Raw genomic sequence first — 25862 nt, 5'->3', positions numbered from 1 at the left:
GCAATGTCTAAATACCAAATACATATAAAGCTGGTGTTTATGATTCACTCTGAAATAACAGTGATACCAAGTGTTTTCGAAAAGTTATGCGTATCATCCTCCTCGTGCCTACGTTACTTGTCGCTAAGGAAGCCGAGCAAACTCGAAAACATACTCCGGTCATTGTGGTCGGTGCGCCAAAATTTGCATCTAACATGTGAATGACAGCTTTACATAGGACTTGAATGTTGTAAACATTATCAAAGGCCCTATCAAGTGCTTTGAGATCATCATAGAAAGAGCATGCTCGATGCTGAACAGTTGTAAAATGAAGAGACCAAAGTTTGGAACTTTTTTGGATATTGGTCTTTGTACAGGAAAGGTTCACTGACATGGTTCTTTGGCATTACAAATGAATGTCTGTAAACATATACTGCAACGATCACTTGAGTTCATGTATAACGCCGCACACGGCAATATTCCAGCAATTTAACGGTGGTCTGTAAAAAAATCGAGTGTGGACCAGGCATTCCAGTGATCAAAATCATGACGATCGATGTACCCAATGGGGATAACGTGTGTCAACTAGTGTTGGGAATTGGTTAAAATCTCATAATTGATGATTGGTTCATAACTACCGATCAATCATCGAAAATAATTGGTTAGTGTCATTTATGAAATTTGTTAATGCGCTTAAAAATAAGGAAAAAAACCCATGTAGTTCTTTTGGGGTGTTTTGGAAAAATTTCATATCTTTAAAGGATGACTAGTATGTTAGGAACATTAATTTCCTGGAATCTTTAAGATAAATTCAATCATGACTTGAAACGAGCTTGTAGTGCTTCCGAAATATAACAGACAAAACCAACCATGTGAAAAATATTGTTAATGAAAACAAGCGTTCCAGAATTGTTTGTATTCGATTATGAAAAATTATGATGGATTGCTTGGCCGTTTAGTCACTACGACCAATCTTCGATAATTTCAATTAATCGGACCACCACTGGTGTCAACCAAGTAAGTGGACCTGACCACCCGATCCCGTAGGTCGCCTCTTACGACAAGCATAGGTAGCTGAAAACCAATTCCTACTCTTCAGAATGAGGTAGTCTATATGGTCTTTTCAGAACCATCTGAAGCTGTAGGATCGCCAAACAGTGCATGTGTTTTACGAAGGTGAGCAACTAACCTTTAATGTACCGTTGCGTAAAATAATTCATGTTCAACTCCAACTTACTGTGACATTAACGACGCTTGTGCCATTGGTTTTATCTTCACGAATCTCGGCTGAGTATTCAGGTTTTACGAACTTTGGATCGTTGTCGTTGACGTCAAGAATACTTAGTTGAACAAACGCTGTTGTATTGAAGCCGTTCCCATACTGCTCTTTCGCCATAATCTGACGAAACAAATAATTGAACGATATTTGGACTTAACGAATTATGAAGCAATAGCATTCACGCAAAAAAATAATAACCGCACTTTTTTTAGAAAGATACGAAGTTACAAGTTAATTGATGAGGTCGTGAACGATGACTTCAAATTAATCCTCACCAGGTTATTTCCCGACTTTCAGGCTTACTAAATTATAGTTCGAAGTTCAGTTTCTTACATACATTGACGATATGACTACAAGAGGAATTTTATAATCATACAACCAGTATCACCACAATCCAAGACATGTACAAGATGAATATGTGAATATACACCAGTACTGCTACCCTATTTGGCATATGCAAGGGCAATATAAATGATGTAAGTGTGTCACTACTATAAAGACAAAACTTAATTTAACAGTGAATTGATGGAGTTCTTACAGTAAAATTGACAGAATGTCTCAGTTCGTAGTCCAAGATATCCGGATTTGTGACCGTGATCAGCACAGTAGCAGATGACCTGACCAACTTGGGCACCGGTGTGAAGTCGGTACTGCCCCCTAGGCTCAGCTCAAACCAGCTGTTCTCACCCTGAAACACATTGATATGACTGGAAATGCCAATTGTTTATAATACGTATTACGTACTGCCTTACATAACCACTATATGAAGACAGAACATAATGAGAGGGACATGTAACACCAAAGGCTCTTCATTCAGGAATGACATGTTTTTAAAGACGATGTATCCGCCTTTGAAATATCATCAAATATGAAGAAATAAAATATTTCTTTCATTACTGCTTTGTAGTCATGATTTGGTATTGTCATGCCAGGTGCTAATGTGATATAAATGTCATCATGAAGTAAAGTAACTAGAATAGAGTCAGTAAATGTGAAAGTGGGACTTATTACTACCTTTTCCCAATTTCAACTTTGAATGCATTTTCTATCCTTATATAGTCTTCCCTCCGTAACGGGTATGATGGCCATTAATGTGAGACGTATTCCCTGTTGTTACCTGGTCTTTATCAGAGACGGTCATGCTGGAAGGAACCTTGAAACTGATTGGGATTCCAGTTGCCATATTCTCTCTGATATCGGCAACAAATGTGTCGTTGTTGAACTGCGGCATATTGTCATCTACGTCGACTACATTGATGTTCAGGGTCCCTAAAATACACAGAAATACCTCAGTTAAGGGGAACCAGTTGATGGATGGATGGATAGATAGATAGATAGATAGATAGATAGATAGATAGATAGATAGATAGATAGAGGGGGGAGACTTGTACACAGTGGCCTACCTGTAGCTGTCTGTCCAGTAGTACCATTCTCATCCCTAACGCCGATGACCAACGTCACTAACTCCATGCGTTCGCGGTCAAGGTTACTACTAATCACCACTTCTCCAGTGAGCTCTTCAATGCTGATCACAGACTAGACATTAACAGAAGACATAATCTTTTACAGATTGTACCATTGTTAAATGCTGAACAGTACATGCATAAAGATAAAACATCCTGCTTTGTACGTTGTAATGTGAACAACAAACATACAACCTAGCTGCAGCTGGAGCTTTGAAATGGTGAACTAAACTCAAATACGTATCTTTCCTTGTGAACGTAAACAAAGTACAATTACACATCTTACATGAAATCTTACATGTAATTGGTGAGTGAGTAATTTTTTTAGCAATATTCTAGCAATATTATGGCGGAAGATAGCAGAAATGGGCTTCACACATTTTACCATGTGCGGAATCGAACCCGTCGTGACGAGCGAACGCTTTAACCGCTAGGCTACCCCACCGCCCTGAGCACTTAATGGTGAACCAAAGCCATATGCACATTTTCTAACGAACCACAGATAAACGTGTATCCGACCATAAAGATGTTAATGTAATCTATACAAGATTAGTAATTACTATTTACCTTGAGCTCTGCAGAACTGGTTCGATTCTGTTCTCCATCCACTCCGTAGCTCTTTGTCCAGTCAATGGAATAGGTCAGGTTAGCGTCTAAATCGGGATCGAACGCGGTAAAAAGCACATGTGTTAATGTTGTCTCGTTGACGTCCACAGACAAAGATGAGGAGTTAAATACCGGACCCACATCATTGACATCTGTGACGCTGATGTTGACAACAGAAGAACTGGACAGAGATGGAGTTCCTCTGTCCATGGCAACCACGATGAGACTGTAGTAAGCCTCACTCTCGCGATCTAGCTCACCAGCACGTAGGATATCACCAGAAGAGCTGTCTATTCGAAATTTCCCTAATCCTCCGCTGTCAATCAAGTAGAAAATGTCCTTATTTGGAGACGTTCTGTCGCCGTCTGTGGCACCAACTCTGGTTATCTTTTGCCCTGGAGGACACGGAAGACAGAGCCTGAGTATTTCATTCCAATCTCATTTCTAACATGTTCTTGTGAAAATTAACCAATTATCATTCAAGGTTTCATTTGAATGCACCAATAACAGAAGTGCATTTAACAGTTTTTGCGTGTTGGATTACAATTGTCATTATCATACTCTTCTGTACTCAACAATGAACTACGTTCTTATTCATGTCGACATCACCGTCGTGTGACACAACAGGAAGGCAGAACACACAGCACTGTCATATTTGCCAACAAATATTTTGGGCACCATAAAGTATCACCGACTGACACGATCAATCGAAAACGAGAATCGGTATATCGAAATAATCACCTTGGCCAATATCTTCTCTAACGCTTGCTGTATATATTGGTGAATCGAATTCCGGAGAGAAGTCATTAGTATCCTGAAGTAAGTAAATGAGATACATAGTCAATTAGCATTTTGATTTCAGTGTATAAAAAGTGTCAAATACAATGTATCTCTCCCAGACCCGATACAACATACTACAAAAACGAATCCGGGTTAAGTTTATAATGTTTTGTCAGTTTTTATTACCCTCAGCCCGGGCTCAAGTATATTTTATCTTTATTGACTCAACCTGGCCATGCGATCCAATTATATACCTAATAACTACCAAAATATAGCAACTGGTTTATAATTGATATAGATGAAGAATGCCACATACAAATTCAGTGTGCGTAAATACTGAGCGACAAGATAATGAGCGCTGTACCTGGATTGAGATGTTGACAACCACACTTGATGACAGAACTGGAGAGCCTTGGTCCGACGCTGTTAGGTTGAAGGTTAGAGTATCGCTGATACTGGCATCAAGGCTCTCGTAGTCAAACAAACCATTCACGGTCATCACCCCTGACACCGGATCCACGGTAAAGTTGTTCTGAAGACCCACTGGCCAGCTGGTTATGCTGTACCGGACTTCGCTGTTTGGTGTATTGCTTTCGTCGTCATCACTAGCCTGGGGTAGAACCACATTATAATGCCTTATTGTATTGTATGATTGAAACGAATGTGTGGTTTGAAAGGCTTTGGTTTTTATGTCTCACGTCACATTCAACAATATTTCAGTTGTTGTTTTTACGTCGGCGTATAAATAAGAAAATGTAGTATAGGAAATATAGTGACTGGTCTTATGAGGAACTATACTCATGCGTAACATGATTTTGTTTGTTTCTGTATTGTGTTACGCCGCATTCAGCAATACCCCAGCCACACGGCGGTGGTCTTTAAAAGATCGAGTCTGTACCAGGCAACCCAGTGATTGAAATCATGAGCATCGATCTTCGCAATTGGGATACGATGCCATGCATCAATTAAGTCGGCCTGACCACTCGATCCCGTTAGTCGCCTCTTACGACAAGCATGGGTTGCTGAAGATCAATTCTAACCCGGATCTTGACATGATTACATATAATCAAAGAGTCAGCAAGCCGGGCCCTCAGCACCGCTATGTTGTGAACGTTGCAAGCCTTGAAATGACATCCGTAGGTTAATGAGGCCCAAAATACTGAGTCGGAATCCGTACAGAGTTAATGTTTGATGCTAAAATGTGTTTGTGGTTACATTTACATTAAACGATGTTAAGTATCATTTAGGAAAGGATTCGGTAACTTTCGCTTGAAACTTACTAGTACTTACTGAATGTATGTTAAGATTATTGGTTACATGACATGACTATCCAAGATTTATTTTTCGTTGGCAAAATACTTAACCTTTAACAAAAAATGAAAATGGTAAGTACAGTAAATGAGACATAAGCAGAATATACACGTCTAAGCAAAAGCTGACATTTTGCGGATCTCATGTTCCTGATTATGTCAATGGGATAGACTTACCTCCACAATAATTGGCCTGGTAAATGCATCTTGTCCGTCAATGAGGTTACCGTCGTAGTAGTCTCTCTTAAAGATTGGCACCTCATCGTTGTAGTCGGTGATGTTAACAGTGAGCAATGTTGTCTGCCGTCGCCCTCCGCCGTCGGTTGCTTGCACCGTCAGGAAGTAGGTGTCGGTTCTCTCTCTGTCCAGGCCCTTCCCTTTCGTGTATACCTGGCCACTGATGGTGTCTATGCTGAAGCTGGACGGATGCAATGGAAGCCATACTACTAGTGGTGTTCCGATTAATTGAAATAATCGAAGATTGGTCGTAGTGACTAAACGGCCAAACAATCGATCATAATTTCTCATAATCGAACACAAACAATTCTGGAACACTTGTTTTCATAAACAATATTTTTCACATGGTTGGTTTTGTCTCTTACATTTCGTAAGCACTAAGCTCATTTCAAGTCATGATTGAATTTATCTTAAAGATTCCAGGAAATTTATGTTCCTAACATCCTAGTCATCCTTTAAAGATGTGAAATTTTGCCAAAACACCCCAAAAGAACTACATGTTTTTTCCCTTATTTTAAGCGCATTAACAAATTTCATAAATGACACTAACCAATTATTTTCGATGATTGATCGGTAGTAATGAACCAATCATCAATTATGAGATTTTAACCAATTCCCACCATGATTTTCAGAAATAGACTCATCCGATTTATCATTCGCAGGTTTCAAATTTGAAATAACAGTTTCTGCCTGAACTACCTGACTTAGCCGAATTATCGCAAAGCTAATATTTGTATGTTTGCATTCCTTGGTCTGTGAGTATTCTCAATCTATTCTTACGTTTTATTCCCAATACAAACACAACTGCAGAAGTGTCTTGTCCTGAATTTTACGTATGTGTCGGAATGTATCTCGATTGACATACACCACAAACATGGAAAAGAGATTACAAACGCCCTGACTTGTAATATTTCTAAGTATTGGGTCACAAGTCAATTTGGACATTTATGGAAAATGGTCATTCGGATGCAGCTCATGATGTCACATCAAAGCATGTTTGGCCCTATGTTGACGTTGTTTTGTTTTCAAGACACAGCCTTTCAGTTTTGACGTCATTGCTTGTTTTGTACAACATATTTTGTCAGAAATATAAGTTGTTATGATTATTAATATTGACACGCATTTCATACAACCATATTTGTCATACCTTCTAACCCGTGTCCAAATATTATCATGACACCATCAGACATGTTTGTTTAACGCGTTTGTCATCGAAAAAGTCAACATAAACTCTGTTATAGTTCTAGAAAGATTAAATGATCAAATCAATTACAATTATCTTAAATACGTTTGAAAGTATTTTGAAAAACTGGGTGAATAAAAATCTGTCGGTGTTGTGTGTTCTGAAATAGAGTGTGTTGTTATTCTGTCTCAAGCAAAAGTCTAAACTCACTATGTCTGGTCTCCTTGGAGGGTGAAGGTCACATCACCCCCTTGTCCCGTGTCCACATCGGTAGCCTGCAATTGATGATACAACGTACAGAACCAACAGTTACTGTTAAACTATGAGTCATATTAAGGTATGATATATAGCAGCGTCTTGGATCTTTCATACTTTATGAGATATTTTAATGTTTGTTATCTACTGTTCAGTCATGACAAGTCCAACCAAGGGACGCGGTCGATAATAGAGTAAGTATTACATAAAGCAGTGACCGATATAATGAGTATACACTCTTCTTTGCAGTGATCCCAATCAAAGTGCAAGTGAATCTTTTTACCTACATATAATGGTTGCATCATCCAACTTGATACAGACCCGTGAAGGTCCGGGTTAGAATGAACCTTTAGTAACCCATGCTTTTCGTAAGAGGCGACTAACGGGATCGGGTGGTCAGGCTCGCTGGCTTGGTTGACACATGTCATCGGTTCCCAATTACGCAGATCGATGTTCATGCTGTTGATCAGTGGATTGTCTGGTCCAGACTCGTTTATTTACAGACCGCCGCCATAGAGCTGGAATATTGCTGAGTGCGGCGTAAAACTCAACTCAGTCACTCACTTGATATATGCATATATATCACTGTTATTATACCGATTCACATTATACAGCAAACATCACTCATCGTGTCACTATATGGCTAAAATTTTGCCGAGGTGGCGTTAATCTTTCACTCACTCGTTCATCGTGTCCTCCGTTAGTTTCTCATAGTAATAACTGATACTGAAATGGACGCATAATTTTGATTCTGCCCAGTCATGAACTCCAATCAAACTTCAATTTACAGGTAAGTCTCGTTTAATTTCCGAATTACGGGTCAACGTCCACGATGACGAGAATTAGAAGTGTACTGTTCGGCTCACTCACGTTCACTTTGTATACGGGAGTGTTGTTTGCTGCGTGCTCGCTAACACTAGCAGTGTAGGGGACGTTTAGGAACTCCGGATCGTTGTCGTTGGCGTCGAGTATAGATAACGTAACGGTACAGTTGCTCTCAAGGTGATTGTCGCCACGTGGTTCACTCGCAACTACCTGTAAGGATTGATCACAATTTTACATAAACGGCAGATCATTACATAATATCCGTTAGGTATGTGTGTTTGGTGCTGTGCTTTAATAAATATTTTCGTTAGTCAGCACATGTTTAAATACTGAATCTGTTATCATCTTAACACTTAAGTACTTTACTGGACATTACTTTCAAACAGCAATATGAAGTGGTTCCTGTGACGTAAAATTCCGATTTTCAAAGATATGATTCTGGCGTACTTACAGTTAATGTTAATGACTTTTCCTTTTCATAGTCCAGTATGGACGAGTTGTCTACCCTGATTGAAAGAGTAACCGACGACTGCACCGTGTTTGGGGATATGGTGAAGTATCCCGCATAAGGGCCAGACAAGGTCAAGGACAGGTAGCTGTTGTCCCTCTGCACATTAGATAAGGCTTATTACTTTATTGTTTAAAGTTTACCAACATTTATATTCACGTATGTAAATTTTTGAAGGCAAACAGTTGCTTTAATCCTATAAAAACATTTCTATTTATTTTATTTTTCTTTGGTTTATCATTCAACGTAACTGAATAATTCTTGTATAGGTGCATCATGGATGCAATGACGTTGTTGTCGTCTCTAACATACGTCATCATCCACATAGCTACTAAATACCCTCAGAGGTCAGTAGAGAAAATGACTGACTGAGTTTGGTTTTACGCCGCTTTTAGCAATATTCCAGCAACATCACGGCGGGGGACACCAGGAATGGGCTTTACTCATTGTACCTATGTGGGGATTCCAACCCGGGTCTTCGTCGTGACGATCCAACGCTTTAACCACTAGACTACCCCACAGAAAATAGGTTATGATACCTCCCCAAACAGAAGACAGAGGTCAGGTTCTGTTTACAATAACTGAAAGTGAATTTACACCATAATCCTACCAAGTCGGGATCCGATACGTTCATAGAATCTGGTGTACGGAAAGTGATGGGTGTTCCCCGATCCATGTTCTCTGTTATAAACGCATTGTAGGTGATGTCGTTGAAGGTCGGGGCGTTGTCGTCGGCGTCAAGTATATTGATGACAAGAGTTCCTTATGGAATATAAGAAAATAAAGTTTAAATAGAGTTTAAAATTGTGTGCATTATGAAAAAGATGGTAATAATAGTTAGCCACAATTCGAGAATGTATCCAACTGTAATTTCACTGGTGGGGAGGTGGTGTAGCAGTGCCAAATAGTTTCCAAATTTTACTAGCCCACAAAATAATTCACTAACCCGACAGTTGAATCTAGCTACCTTATCCCACCTACAGTCAGTGTGCGAAATAGTTTCCATGTTTTGCTGTCCAGTCGGGCTAGCTATGCCTGAAAGCTACTAGCCAACAACATAATTCACTAGCCCGAAATATGAATATAGAAACTAAGCAAACGATTACACAAATGATGAGCTTAAGATATCGTTGGCATGACACAGGTTTCACCATTAAGCTGCCAATATCATGATATTTTTATCAGGCCATAATGCTGCATGATTTAAAAAGAATTATATCTTAGCAAGTCAGAGACAGTTATATACAAAAAAACGCCATGGAAATTCACTATCCAGTCGGGCCAGTGACTGAGGAGATTTTACTGGCCCGCATGGATTTTTACTAGCCACGGGCTAGCGGGTCAGTGGCTATATCGCACACTGCTGGTGTAGGCGGGGTCACATCTGGGTCTGTCAGGATTTAGCTTAAAAACAGGCTCTCTGTTACATACACTTCTGAAGGTTAGCCTCATGACATCGATACCGCAACACACGATAATCCAGTCTAAACTGTTCCAGAAGCTACTAAGGTCCATTACAGTAGGTTCCACTACACTAAATCAGTCCTGCGTGAGAGCCGTATGTAAACAAGTGAAGAGAGACAGAGACATGTAACAGCTATGATTGGATGAAATAGTGTAAGATGTTTGTTTTTTTAAAAGCACATCCAACCAGTAATTAAAACTGACCACAATTTTAAGTATTTAGTGCTGTCATTTTTATCACTATCACTTATGCTTATTGTGTGTACAGATATTTTCCAGTAGGTGACATTTGGTGCGGAACTGGGGTCGATGTGTTCCGCTTCCTGTGCTCGCAAAACGAGACGGACAAGTTGGCCTGATACTTTGTTTTATGGTAGTTTAAAGGCTAGAGTGTACCCATGTGTACATGGAATGGCTGTTGATAGCCTGGATATTTAAAAAAATATAAGGTTACTATAGAAGTCTATGGGAAAGCATTTGGTGTTGTGTAACCTTTTTAACGGATCATGGATGGGGCAATATTTCCGTATTGAGACACACTTAACAGTGGATACATGACTATAGGCTTTCCCAGCTAGGAGGCCCGAAATGATGCGGCTTCGCTACTGTAGAATTAGGACAGTTGTTGTTCAAACAGGACTTCCCTTTACGTATATTCTTCAACGTAACGTTAGTTAGTGGATCATAAAAGGTGGTACCTTATCCCACCTATAGTCAGTGTGCGAAATAGTTTCCATGTTTTGCTGTCCAGTCGGGCTAGCTATGCCTGAAAGCTACTAGCCAACAACATAATTCACTAGCCCGAAATATGAATATAGAAACTAAGCAAACGATTACACAAAATGATGAGCTTAAGATATTGTCGGCATGACACTGGTTTCATCATTAAGCTGCTAACACGATGAACATTTCTACCAGGCCATTATATTGCATGATTTAAAAGTGTATTATTACATAAAATGACCCCATGAAATTTCACTAGCCAGTGACTGTGGGGATTTGGAGGGCAGACTGAATTTTTACTCGCCACGGGCTATTTCGCCAGTGGCTATTTTGCACACTGGATATAGTCATGTTGGTTTAAAGTACTGAAAGGGAGGCATTCTACGTAGTTTTCTACGACTACGAAGAGACAGTAAAGCATGTTGGAGAACTACATGAATCCAGGGAGACTTCAGCTAACCTGCATCGTTTTGCGGTTGATGTCCCACGCTTGCATTTGTGTCGTTCACCTGTAGACTCAGAGTGACCTGTTGAGCAGTTTCACGATCAATCTTGTCTGATACTGTGATTTCACCTGTTGAACTGTTAACCCGGAACCAGTTCTATACAACAAAAGTTAAAATGTTATTGTCGTGACATAAGTTGTGTTTATTTGGATCATGATGGTAGGATAGAAAATGGAAAAATTCGAATATGCAATCGTGTGCATGTCTTGCAAATACAGTTATAGAAATCTCGTAAAGTGTTATCAAATGTATTCTAGATCAATTACTGTATTTATTTTCCAAATGAGGTACGGGACACATCACACATTGATAATCGCCAATGTTTTACAGTTTACGTAACACCTTTAGAACCCTTGGAACCCCATAGGTTTGTGTGATATTGACCGACTGTGACGAATCATATCCCCAGCTATTAAGTGTTGTGATACCCCCCAATTGTACACTGAAATCGTGACTAGCCCATACAGTAATAGATTACAAGCACCATACTCGTGCGTAAGTGGTATACGTGTACGATCTGCATGGCATGATCTCTACTCATTCACGGGGTACAGTGTTAAATATATTCGTAGTGGCCCCCGTCACTCCATGATATTGATAGAATGTTGTTAAAACCGGCATCACTGTCTGAGTATGTTTTTACACCGCTTCTAGCAATATTCCAGAATTATCACTGCGGGGGATACCAGAAATGGGCTTCACACATTGTACCCATGTGGAGAATCGAACCGGGGTCTTCGGCGTGACGAGCGAACGCTTGTTTAACCACTAGGCTACCCAACCGCCCCAAAACTGACATACAGTAAAATCCCGATGAGTCGAATGCCGGTGTCTCGAATATTATGCATAACTCGAAGTATCTGTCGGTCCCGACCATTCCCTGTTATAGTTGTCAGCATTTGAACACCGGTTACACGAATTCGTCTCATAAATACACACGATGACTCGAGAAGGGAATTTGGTCCCATGAGATTCAAACAACAGCAATCTTGTATACATAAGCCGAAGTCTTATATCCCGATCCATTTATTCACTCCAGTTTGGTATCTGCGATACCATTCAAACTGAGCTATGAAATCATGTTAAGGCTTTGAACCCATGTCACTCACTCACTTAGATTTATTCGATGCAACCGAAAGGCCATTCAAATCCAACTACGTACTCAAATTAAACCATAAAGCTTGAGGTTGTAGTTAAATATACCGTTCACGACAGCCTTGGACCAAACTGCAGGTCTCAATCACTCAACTCCAGTAAAGCCGATACGCCCGCATATAACTCAAATGCGATTCACAGCGCAATTAAACCCATCTCACTTCCTCAAGATAAGCTGCCTTGCCTAAATAGAACCGTAAAATACTGCTGAAACAAATATCTGCTCATGATATAGTCCCAGTTGTACAATCGACTCTAATTTTGGCAGGGATTTCTTATGAATGTGGAAAGAATTTTGTCGCCTTTATTCAAAGCACCTTTAAACCTATCTCACACACTCGCTAAAAGTAAGTAAATCCGCCGTGACATAGAATGAAATATACTGGACAAAAATAGTTAAGGATATATGTAAATTTTGAAATTATGAATAATTATCTATTCATTCATTGACACACTAATATCATATCAATCATAAAATATCAATATCCCTAACTTATTTTGTCCAGTATACTTCGGGGATACCAAACTCGGACGCTGTGATACGTTTACCTGTACTTGTGATGAAACGGTTTGCTGATCCTCGTTGATGCCGCTCACGTGGGTAATGGTGTACTGCAGGAGACTATCGGGGTCGGCATCGGTGGCGCTGAAGTCTTCTACGTGTCTGTTCCAGGCGATGCTTTCATTAACACTAACTGTTTTATCGCTGGCTCCGAATACTGGCATTTCATCATTGACATTGATGATGCCAATTTCAACTAGTGCAGTTGAATTACGTTCAGGGGAGCCTCTGTCCTGAACCATTACTGTCATGCTGTAGTTTGTCTTTGATTCATAGTCCAGGATGCCACTTGTAGATATTTCTCCACTGTTTGGGTTAATACGAAACCTACCATCATCTCCACTAACAATGGTGTAATAAATGACGTTATTCGGATCGGTTCCGTCATCATCCGTAGCAGATACTGTGAGTACCAAGCTTCCTTAAAAATAGCACATCATAACGGATGAGGAATGCAGGGTTGTGGTTGCAAAGAATCATAATTTGACGCCCGATATAAGCAAACAGATTCACACGTTAGGATTATATTACTTGTAAAAAGAATAGGAATGTAAAAAGCAAAAGCGAAAATGGCCAACACAACTGAACAGACACAAACAACGTACAACAGGTACATACATATTGCAATCACCACATTCACATACACAAAATGTCAGTGAACACATCGAGCCTATAGATAACTACCTTGCTCTTTTTGTCACCATATTTCGTTTTGTATGTGACGTAGTTACACTTTTACAGAAATAACTTCGGAAACAATAGTTTCTCTGGTAAGCCTCAAATCGGCAACAAATCAGATGCTTAGATGGTTTCCGAAATTTACATGAAGCATAGGATATGCATACCAATGATTTTTTTAAATACAAATTTACAACGAATCAGCGCTTAAATTGGAATAGAGTTCCACATGAGTATTTAGACAGGGTCTGTAGGCGGTGTATATATCTGTGCGTGAAGGTTTTCTGTAAGCGTGTATTATGTTTTCAAGGTCGTTTCAACGGAACTGTTCGCGAAAATATGGTGGCGAATGGGTAAGTATAACAAACTGGAGACATAATACATCGGGTAACCACGCATATTAATAGTCAATGCGTAGGCCTATGTAAAATTACAATGTATGTTAATAATTTATGTTTTTTATTTCAGTGAAGTATGTTTGGATTAGATAACACACATGGCAGTTTTCAATACAAAGCGACAAGAAAGACTCATATATACCCAAAGAAATATTCTTCTCAACATAGAGAATTGAAACTTTCATTTTACCTGTGCCTGTTCTTTCAGGAATGCTATGTTTATATGATCCTGGCTGGAATACTGGCGTGTTATCATTTATGTCCTGTAATTCACAATATATTCATAATTACTATGAGAGTGTATATCACACAGCTATTAGCATAGTGACTGGTGACGTAGGAATATCTAAATTGCACACACAACGACATGTCGTGTTAACTTATTTTCTCATACCTCTTCTCATATTTCTTCTTTAAAAGCATGAGATTATTCGAAGTTTGAATGCGTTTTGTTCTTTGCACTTAAAAATATTTTTCAAACAAATACTCCAGTAAAGTCATACAATAATTTGGTACACATATTTCTTCACGATGAGTCATAATTGTTCATATACCTGCAATGTAAGTGTCACGTTAACATCTGAGTAGAGTTGGTGTGTCCCGTTGTCTGTTGCCCTTACGGACACAACGACCAGGCTACTGTTCACGGTTTCATAGTCCAGAGGAGAGGGCACAGAGAGGACACCGCTGACGCCGTCCACAGCGAAGTGGGCGTCGAGGCCGCTTGGGTAGGTCCGGTTGATGCTGTACGTCACTTGGGCATTGACCCCGACGTCATCGTCTGTGGCCTGTGGGCGAGCATGTGGTTCTAGTAGTAGCTAACCATGTACCCCATACAATGTAAATGTAACCTGTTCCTGTTTATAGCATAACTGAATGTGACTGTATTACACTAGATACCGGCGGAAAGGTCGGGGTGGGGGCGGCTGGAGGGTATGGGAGGGTATTGTTGCTTTCTACGCTATGTCTGTTATGTTACATTAATTTGTTTTCTATTCTGTTTCCCATTCACAAAAACATTTCAACGTTCATTAAGTGCAGTTTCCATTTTCGAATCCCTCTGAGGACCCATGCATATCAATGCTGTCTCATCAGTTGCAGTTGCTTTCTGAGCGTCACTCATAATGACATTTTCAATGTAACTGAAGTGTCAAACTGAAGATCATTTAGAAGTATTTTGATTGCATTATAGATATCTTTAAGAACATGAAACAGAACACTGGTTTCAAGGTACACATGGTAGATACACACGTACATATCCACACAGAGTTGGACGACCTGTATCATGTGTATCCTGACACCCATGTTGTGTTTCAGATTGTAAGGGATAAAGTTCCCTCATTTTAGAAAAAAGGAACAATCGTCAGATGATGTTCATTATTGACTATGACAAGAGGAATCTTGATCGATCTACGGGAACATGTATGCAGCTTTGATTTGTGGACATCTTGACAGATATAAAAGGATAAACATGCATAGCACTTTCATAATACCACTTTGACTACGTTAACAACAAGCCACATTAAAATCCAAAGCGAACTAAAGGAAGATACATTAAGCATGTCACATTATACGTACCGAGACAGTAATGGGTCTACTAAAGGAGGTATCATTTTCTTTCAAATACCCGTCGTAGTCCCTTCCAAATACCGGTCGATTGTCGTTGACGTCCGTGATGTTGACAGTGAGCTGAGCGGTGTCCTTCAATCCTCCGGGGTCTGTGGCCTCCACCGATATGTAGTACACAGACTTGGTCTCTCTGTCCAGCTGGTCAGAGGCCACAGTTACCAGGCCAGAGGGATCGATGGCGAACCTTGAACAGAGATGTCACAGAAACTGTCTCTTCTGATACAAATGAGTCCCTCTCCCACTCTCTCTCGCATTGACGAGCTCACTGGAGATGTGCTAGCTGGAGATAACATTGACCGCGAACACATGTTGGCGTTGGTCATCAGTGTTAGGGATGCCAATGACAGTCATAACCAGACTGTTACAGGTATGTCCCTATTCCTTCTTACGCCCCTTCTCTTTTTCTCGCTCGTTCTCTCTACATACATTCCGAAACGAAGACCTAAAGAGCTTCAATTTTTCAACATATATTGTGCTGATTATTTATGTTGAAGATGGTATGGTCAGGACGTTATTAGCGCAGTCCGACTGTGGGTTAAGGCGTTCGCTCATCACGCTGAATAACCAGATTCGATTCCCCTTATGAGTATAATATTTCTGATGTTCCCCACCGTGATAGAAACGGCGTAAAACTAAACTCATTCACTGACTTTTAGTGCAGTAGTAGTCACCACCAACTGATGCACTGTCCACCCATCAAAAACTACAAAGTGTAACTTGAAATGTCGGAAGATATTTGTTACATTGATAAAAATTCAGACTTCTGGACACAACAGAACAACATTTAACAGGAGTTGTTTCTCAGGTCACAGATATCAAGTATATAGATATCAGATCTCAAAACTATGACATAAGTGTTTAAGTTAAATATAACTTTAAAAATGTGTGCTTACATTCCATCGTCACCTCGTAGTGAATAATTGACAGCTCCAAAGTTTGGCAAATCGTAGTCTAGAGCCTGCAAAGCAGTAAAAGGTCAAAACATACTCTCGGGTATATATCTAAAATCATTGGTTACATGTTACATTGTTAAAAATGCCGTGACCACTACTAATCTGGTCAAATTAGGTGGGCAGTGTGGGTAAAGGTTACATGTTATACATTGTTACAAACACTATGACGGTGATGACAGATGTGGGTGAGCTTCTACCTTCTTGTTAGTGTTCTGTCGAGAGCATTGGTAATGTTACACGTTGCAGTCTTTCAAATACCTTGACGGTGATGATAGATGTGGAGACGATGGTACCTCCCCTGGACAGATGCTGTAGGCAGTGTGTGTTTGGAGTTACATTTTATAAGGTTATAAATACCTTGACGGTGAGGGCAGATGTGGAAACGATGCTACCCTCCTGGACAGAAGCTGCGGGCAGTTTACGTGAAGCTACATGTTACATTGTTATATATACCTTGACGGTGATGACAGATGTGGAGACGATGATATCCCCCTGGACAGATGATGTAGGCAATGTGCATGAAGTTATATGTTACATTGTTACAAATACCTTGACGGTGATGACAGATGTGGAGATGCTGCTACCCTCCCGGACATATGCTGGAGGCAATGTACGTGGAGTTACATGTTACATTGTTACAAATACCTTGACGGTGATGACAGATGTGGAGACGATGCTATCCTCCTGGACAGATGCTGTAGGCAGTGTGCGTGAAGTTACATGTTACATTGTTACAAATACCTTGACGGTGATGACAGATGTGGAGACGATGCTACCCTCCTGGACAGATGCTGTAGGCAATGTACGTGGAGTTACATGTTACATTGTTACAAATACCTTGACGGTGATGACAGATGTGGAGATGCTGCTACCCTCCCGGACAGATGCTGTAGGCAATGTACGTGGAGTTACATGTTACATTGTTACAAATACCTTGACGGTGATGACAGATGTGGAGATGCTGCTACCCTCCTGAACAGATGCTGTAGGCAATGTACGTGGAGTTACATGTTACATTGTTACAAATACCTTGACGGTGATGACAGATGTGGAGACGATGGTACCCCCCTGGACAGATGATGTAGGCAATGTGCATGAAGTTTCATGTTACATTGTTACAAATACCTTGACGGTGATGACAGATGTGGAGACGTTGCTACCCTCCCGGACAGATGCGCTGTAGTCTGACCTGGTAAAGTTGGGACTGTTGTCATTCTGATTTGTTATATTCAGTTGAATGGTGGTAGATGCACTGTTTCCCTCTGGTGTGGAGGTTTCGTTGGCCCAAACCTGGATATTTACGGGGTAAAAAGATAAAGTGCGACTATCTGCACAAACAATTCTTAGCATTATAACGATTTTGTATTGGAGCGCATTAAATACCGGAGAATGTAAATTTGCAGCAATAAAGAGTGTTTCATCCACTCCACTGATTTTAATCTCAAGGAAGAAATATTATTTCCAAGCTCGTGATACGTGTAATATTATATTGTTCAGTAATTAAACGCAGTGCCTCAGTCAACACTGATAACAAATGTTTGATAATGATCAATGTTTAACGCCGCACTCAGCACTATGCTATATGGTGGCGGTATGTAAATGATCGAGTCCGGACCAGACAATCCAGTGCTCAACAGCATGAGCATGATCGATCTGCGCAATAGGGAACCAATGACATGTGTCAACCAAGTCAGCGAGCCTGACCATACGATCCCGTTAGTTGCAACTTACGATAAATATGCGCTGCTGAAGACCAGTTCTAATCCGTGAGGAACTTTACGGGTCCGGAAGCTTATATGCAAAAGTCCGTTGGAGAAATCAATACTTTACCTCTATATAAAGTATAACAGTTCGAGACCTATCTATCATGAGATGATAGATGATGCAAGGCCGTACATTTCTACACCACCCCAATATTACGAAGGGAGAGCTAATATGTTGTTTCTTCGCAAGTCTTGATTACTAATACAGACACCAAAGTGTTTGTATTTATCAAAAGTAGATGTGTTCGTTGTGTTACCGTCAGTGTAATGTTCTGTCTCTGTTCATAATCCAGGATGGTGTTATCCTTCACTCTGATCAGCAGACTTGCTGATCCCTGGACCGTGGACGGGACAATCTCAAAGTACGTCGATGAATATGAATCCAGTGTCAGCGATAGCTTGGCGTTGTCCCCCTTTATAATAAGAAATATGCCTGACATTACAGTGCATAAGGGTGATATCTCACTACATCTCGACAGGAGGAAACAGGTTGCTCTAATGCTATTTATCCATTTAGTCGAACATTGTCAAAAATGTCAAGAAACATCCAGATCGTATCAGTTATGGAATAACATATGGTATAACAGGAAATGCGCATTAAGTGTAAAAACAAGTTTTCAGCTGACACAAGAAAATCAAATTGACCAATTTACTGCAAATAAAATAGGAAACATTTCAAACGATGAATATCTGAAATTTTATGGAAGACTTCAATCGCTGTTTGGGTAACTTCCTGGTGACAAATCAAATCATTAGTCACTGGGCTAAAAGTGGAATCTTGACGATCAAAGATCTTTGTGATGAACATGGATTTATATCCTTTGATCAATTGAAGCTTAAATTTGATATAAAAGGTACTCACTTAGATCTTGGATATGTTATATATATTTTTACCTGAACCTTGGAACATAGATATATAAACATTAATGACCTCACAATAAATTCACTCCAAAAGGATTTATATCCCCAAGAAAAGGTTCAAGATTATTCTATGATAAATTGTTATCTGAAAATGTTAAATCTCACATGTGCCCAAAATGGGAAACATTATTTGACTGTATTGATTTAAATTGGCATCTGATTTTTCATATTTGCAGAAAGAATTTAAGAGATGTGAAACTGTTAGATTTTCAATATATATTTCTGCACGGATTTGTTTATACCAAAAAGAACTTTAAGAATGAATCTGGTGGACAATACAATATGTTCTTTGTGTAATGATTCTGTTGAAATATTATGCCATGTATACTGGGAATGTGACTAAACCAAAACTTTCTGGAAGAAACTTGAACAGTGGATTACGAAACGTATCCAAATACTTAATTTGACAATATCTTTGATCTGGTTTGGTTTTTTAGGTAAGAACCCATTACTGAACCACATAATCTTATCTGCTAAGAGATATATTTACACTTGCTCTTGGACAAAAAACAATTCCAAAAGTTGATAATTACTTAAGGATATTGAAAGACATATTTACCACTGACTCATTCATCTCCAGAAGAAATAATAATATTGAAGCATTATAGTCAAATGGTTTCCTCTCATCCCTAAATTTAACCCTGAATGACTGTTAAACAAAAACATATCACTGATATTGATATTCAATGTACTTAGTGTACTATATCGCTTTTGAGCCCACTAGCTTGTATGTGCACATGTTCCTCTATGTGCTTGTACTCATCATGTTTTTGTATTGGGAACAATAAAAACAATAACAAAACAAAAACTTTCTGGTGACAAAGCAGACTAAATGTCATGTATTTCAAACCCCTAAATGACAGGTGCTTTAATAAGAACGTGCAAATATAGCACAAATGTAAAGAATAATAATGACGTGTGGTAATCGATTCAACTGTTTCAAATTTGAGCATTTGATATCAAATGACGACATTCCTTGTACATATTCAGTTAAAAACAATAGAGGTGGTGGTGATAAGAACAGCATGATATTCTAAAACTTACAAATGTTCCCAATTCAATATATTTCCTGCTCATGGTGATCATTGTAGAGTTTGATACTACTAAGTTCATGGGCGGTGGGTAGCCTAGTGGTTAAAGCGTTGGCTCGTCACGCCGAAGACCCGGGTTCGATTCCCCACATGCATACAATGTGTGAAACCCATTTTGGTGTTCCCCGCCGTGATATTGCTGGAATATTGCTCAAAACGGCGTTAAACCATACTCACTCACTCACTCACTAAGTTCATGAAATTGCAAGTGTCTCAGGGTGTTTGTCCACCAAATATGCCTTCGTGTAGATAACAACTTCACATTAAAACTCAGCTTACTAAGACGAAAGCATAAAAGCATTGACCTGAATATAAGTCTGGTAATGAAAACGTTGGTTTGAGAACGTTATAGGAGTGTCAAAGGCATATTGTGACTCATAGTGTCCCCACACCTGGTCCAAATCCTCCACATGTACTGTTTGTGTCGTGAAGGTGATGGGTATCCCTGCCGGCATGTTTTCCTGGATGGTTGCCTCGTAGTGGGAGCTGTTAAACGTAGGAGAGTTATCGTTCTTGTCCTTGATTGTCACGGTCACTGTGTCGTTGGCGGTAGCACCGAATGTACCCGAGGACGTCACCTCCACAGCCTTGAACACAGAGATACATGTTTTACATATTGTATCGTTAGGTCCTTACACATAATGTGGACATCAAAATATGTCTCCACACATGCAAAAACAGAGATTCGAAACCACACTTACGGCGTAAGAAGATGCAGTCTAAACATCGGGGTAGCTTACCACCCGGACGGTTGTGTGAGATAAAGCATTAAACATAACAGGATAGTAAAATGTTCCGTGCTATATATAATTTATATGTACCATGTCAAAGTGCTCGGGCTTCTTGTAGCAATCGTGACGTTAAAGCAAAGAGCATCTGTGCAGTTCAGGCCTAATGATTACCAAATATGGTATGATTATTTATGACTTAAGTTTTCACCTGGATATTGATAACACATATCCCGTTGTTCTGGAGAACTATCCCGCTGTCTCTGTCCGCATCCTTGATCAGGTCAATGGATCCACTTGTTGGGTTGACGTTGAAATATCCAGGACACGTTCCTTCAATATATAAGGGGGACATCACAAACATGTACACTGTACGAGCATACCTTTATCAAGAAGTTCATTTACCTCATCTACTGAGAAATATGAAACATAAATACCGTTTGTGATCCTGTAGTTGATGTTGTTGGGGTTGCCTCTGTCTCCGTCAAGTGCCGAGATGGTTACGACGCTGCTGTTCTGAAAACAGTATTTATTGATACTTGTACATATAAAACTGTTCTCTGACACTTGACAATAATGTAGTCGTCTAGTTACGACTAGTTGTTTAGCAGCTACTGATGTTAACCCCAAACAGCCTCACTTCAGTATGGTCCTCCCAGATATGAGGTAAGTAAGGTCCTCCAGTAAAGTATGGTGGTCTGTCCTGGACATCTCTTACAGTCACAAACAACTACTGGTGTATAATACAAACATCCTCACCACAGTATGGTCCTCCCAGATATGAGGTAAGTAAGGTCCTCCAGTAAAGTATGGTGGTCTGTCCTGGACATCTCTTACAGTCACAAACAACTACTGGTGTATAATACAAACAGCCTCACCACAGTATGGTCCTCCCAGATATCAGGTAAGTAAGGCCCGCCAGTAAAGTATGGTGGTCTGTCCTGGACAATCTCTTACAGTCACAAACAACTACTGGTGTATAATACAAACATCCTCACCACAGCATGGTCCTCCCAGATATGAGGTAAGTAGGGTCCTCCAGTAAAGTATGGAGGACTATCCTGGACATCTGTTACAGTCACAAAACAACTACTGGTGTATAATACAAACATCCTCACCACAGTATGGTCCTCCCAGATATCAGGTAAGTAAGGTTCTCCAGTAAAGTATGGTGGTCTGTCCTGGACATCTCTTACAGTCACAAACAACTACTGGTGTATAATACAAACAGCCTCACCACAGCATGGTCCTCCCAGATATCAGGTAAGTAAGGTCCTCCAGTAAAGTATGGTGGTCTGTCCTGGACATCTGTTACAGTCACAAACAACTACTGGTGTATAATACAAACATCCTCACCACAGTATGGTCCTCCCAGATATGAGGTAAGTAGGGCCCTCCAGTAAAGTATGGTGGTCTGTCCTGGACATCTGTTACAGTCACAAACAGCTGGGCCTCGCTGGTCAGGCCTCCTCCATCCTGGCAGGGGGATATACATGATGAGTAGGGTACCACAACTGTTACATGGTTATAGGTGTACACTGACCATGAGTGTATACTGCTGAACATGAATATATGGGCACATATGAATTATGGAGCTGCCTGGTTCATACTTCATTGTTTCCAGGCCTCCCAAATGCATACTTTTTCTGAGACACGCGTTAATTTAGTAACGTCACATGGGGATCCTTTCACAAAATCACTAAGGTGATCGTAAGTCACTAAGGTAACCTTAGTGCAATGTTAAAGAATGGGAGTTAAGGTTAACCTTAGTAAAGGTTGCTTCGTGAAAGGAGCCCCTGATCTTGCACTAAAGGCAATACTAAGAGGTTCTCTTAAGTTTAAGTAATACATTATTTTCACCTCACAGGTTTACTCTGGTGGGTGCATCGTGTCGGTTCCACACAGTTTATAGTTCTTAGGACCAGCAATAAGTAGGGTAAAACATCAGTTGAACAAAAAGTTTGGTATTATCAAATACTTACAGTGGCAACGATTGTAAACTGATAGAAACTGAGAGTTTCGTAGTCCAGCCCTCCAATCAGTGTCACGTTCCCAGTACTGGATACATTAAACTTGCTTGTGTAATCCGCATGTGATGTCTAAACTCGAAAGATGAGTGTCAAAGGGTATTCATTCATATATTCATTTCACGGATCTGACTCAATTACTCCATAGTATTTAGCTAAGGTTCACTTCATTTGACTGGAAAGGTCATGCTATTACAATCTTCATAATATTGTTATATTGAGTTTCTGAATGTTTGAATATTGTTTGATACTATATGAAGGCTAGACTAGCATGTACCTTCATGGTGTAGTTAACTAAACCCCCTATCCCTGTGTCGGGATCCCTACTAATGGCTGTGAAGATGACAGTGCTGATGGATTCGTTCTGAAATGAGCAAGTTATCTTAATGAGTGTATAATTCACAACGATACTGGTAGGTATGGGAACAGGTCGACCAGAACTCCTTAAACTTGGAATGCCTCCATGAGCTCAAAAACTTCGTAATGTATGTATTCTCGCATTACTCAGCATTTGAGAATTATAATACACCATTGACGTTTGTCAAAAGCCGTTCTGTGGATATTGTGAAAAAGAGTTAGTATTGCTTATCATTATCCAACTGGTGAAGCAAAACCAGTGTCATATATATCATATATGCACATGTGCACATATCACTTTTTGCCTAGCAACCATTGTTTCTGTAGTTCGTCATCTGTGACGTCATCAAATAATTCAATGTGACGTCAGTTAACAGGGCCGTCACACTTGCTTACAGTGTTTTACTGCACAAATGTACATGAATAAATTTGATAATAAATTAATACACTCGAGCAAGTGTTCCATACGACTTATACGAAACTCGTGCAAAATTTCACAGTTGTTTCGTGTAAGTCATATGATGCACTTGCTCGTGTTATAATCTCTATATACCACATGTAAAATCATTGTAAGCGAGTAATACGACAGACGAGTACAACAAAAGTTATACAACCTCTGGGACAGAGACGGAGTAGGGCAGCTCCAGGAACTGTGGGGGGACATCATTGACGTCTTCGATGATGACTGTCACAATTTGACGGACTCCGTCCTGCACAAAATTGAACATGCATGTGTTAATATTGTACCACTATTTTGGTTGTTGGGACTTTTAGTCACTTGATGTTCGAATTCAAATAATTGAAGATCAGGGTGAAAGTACAGCAGTTATAATTACTGGTATATAAATTAAATCTGGAGTTTCCAAATGCACGTTCCTGCTTGTTACTTAAATACAGTTACTATACATACCTACATGAACTAACACATGTGATATTTGCACATTTTGTTTGTACACCGTCAATGCACACGTGGAGCGTATACACGCTGCCTACAAGGTCATGGACTGAAGATAACCAGTATGATAAAGATCATCTACTGGAGTTGATGTATTTGTTGTTTGAAACAGTTTGTCATGTAGTTAACAAGTTCACCTAACACAGCTGATGAGTTAATGATGAGAGAAAAAGGTTGCCATGAAGTTAACCAGGGTATTTACCGGAGTTGATGGATTGGTGGATGAAAATATATTGCCATGAAGTTAACCAGCGTACTTACCTGAATTGATGGTTTGGTGGATGAAAACAGATTGTCATGAAGTTATCAAGTCAACTTACCGGAGTTGATGGGTTGGTGGCTGTAAAGAGCAGTTTCAGCGAGCTTCCATCCTGAAATGAAGAAAAGATATCATCAGCAAAGGCCTTTTCCATTAGCATTGTTCTCCATCATTATCAATTAGGAGGACAATTCTGCAGATCTAAACTGAACAATAAACGTACTCGTGTTTGTGTCAGGTTTAGAATTAGATAATTTTAGATGCTTGAAATGATACCAGATATACGAATATGTCAACGATATTGAATAAACACTCTAAATCATGAACCAGAACAGATTCCTTTGGACTTTAAAAGCAGAGCAGTGGTGAAAATTTGAAAATCTTTGAAAATCTTTGAAAATCATTGCTGACAACGATTTAGTCCCATTTCTGATGAGACGTCATCTTGAGACTGCCAGTGTTTTGGATAACACCCTGACAACATGTGTTCGTACAGGGGCTAGGCGAGACCTGCTCTTGAGGTAGCACCCACTATGCACACAGTCTATAGTTGTCCTGTAAACAATCCGACATTTAAAATGTGCAATTTAGAAACACCGAATGCTGTCATATGATAATTATGTTAATATGTTGTGTATTCTTTCTTTACCACGAGATAGGACATTGCAGTGTGGGACAGTAGACAGATGATTGTGAAAAAACGCGTAAATTTCGTTGTAATTGGTTTACCAAGTCCTAGCTGTTATCGGCTCAAAAAGAATCAGATCAGTGAATTTTGTCAGCCAGGCTCTAAATTCCATACCAAAATCAGTGTGGTGTTGGGAATTGGTTAAAATCTCATAATTGATGATTGGTTCATTACTACCGATCAATCATCGAAACTAATTGGTTAGCGTCATTTGTGAAATTTGTTAATGCGCTTAAAAATAAGGAAAAAAACATGTAGTTCTTTTGGGGTGTTTTGGGGCAACATTTCATATCTTTAAAGGATGACTAGTATGTTAGGAACATAAATTTCTTGTAGTCTTTAAGATAAATTCAATCATGACTTGAAACGAGCTTGTAGTGCTTACGAAATATAACAGAAAAAAACAACCATGTAAAAGTATTGTTAATGAAAACAAGTGTTCCAGAATTGTTTGTGTTCGATTATGAGAAATTATGATCGATTGCTTGGTCGTTTAGTCACTACGACCAATCTTCGATTATTTCAATTAATCGGACCACCACTAAAAATCAGACATGGATCCCGTATAATCCTACTAAAT

General features: G+C 39.6%; 1 protein-coding gene across 1 annotated transcript in view; it reads right to left on the bottom strand.

Annotated features, from left to right (window-relative positions):
• Nucleotides 1-25862, bottom strand: part of LOC124259851 (cadherin-23-like) — a 105294-nt gene that overhangs the window by 64947 nt on the left and 14485 nt on the right. The window contains 28 exon segments of the mRNA XM_046694067.1: nt 1217-1378; nt 1797-1946; nt 2376-2527; nt 2662-2794; nt 3289-3722; nt 4069-4141; nt 4472-4717; nt 5595-5835; nt 7048-7112; nt 7963-8127; nt 8369-8524; nt 9036-9187; nt 11073-11214; nt 12823-13256; nt 14102-14174; nt 14466-14699; nt 15490-15724; nt 16434-16498; nt 17619-17783; nt 18514-18669; nt 20661-20855; nt 21208-21329; nt 21434-21512; nt 22353-22472; nt 22979-23095; nt 23301-23387; nt 23995-24090; nt 24656-24706. Coding sequence (XP_046550023.1) covers nt 1217-1378; nt 1797-1946; nt 2376-2527; nt 2662-2794; nt 3289-3722; nt 4069-4141; nt 4472-4717; nt 5595-5835; nt 7048-7112; nt 7963-8127; nt 8369-8524; nt 9036-9187; nt 11073-11214; nt 12823-13256; nt 14102-14174; nt 14466-14699; nt 15490-15724; nt 16434-16498; nt 17619-17783; nt 18514-18669; nt 20661-20855; nt 21208-21329; nt 21434-21512; nt 22353-22472; nt 22979-23095; nt 23301-23387; nt 23995-24090; nt 24656-24706 — 4500 coding nt within the window.

The sequence above is a fragment of the Haliotis rubra genome, unplaced genomic scaffold, assembly GCF_003918875.1.
Source record: "Haliotis rubra isolate DU_JTF1 unplaced genomic scaffold, ASM391887v1 Scf74, whole genome shotgun sequence".
NCBI lineage: Eukaryota > Metazoa > Mollusca > Gastropoda > Lepetellida > Haliotidae > Haliotis > Haliotis rubra.
The sequence above is the reverse complement of the archived record's forward strand: the minus strand, read 5'-3'. Positions and strand labels throughout refer to the sequence as shown.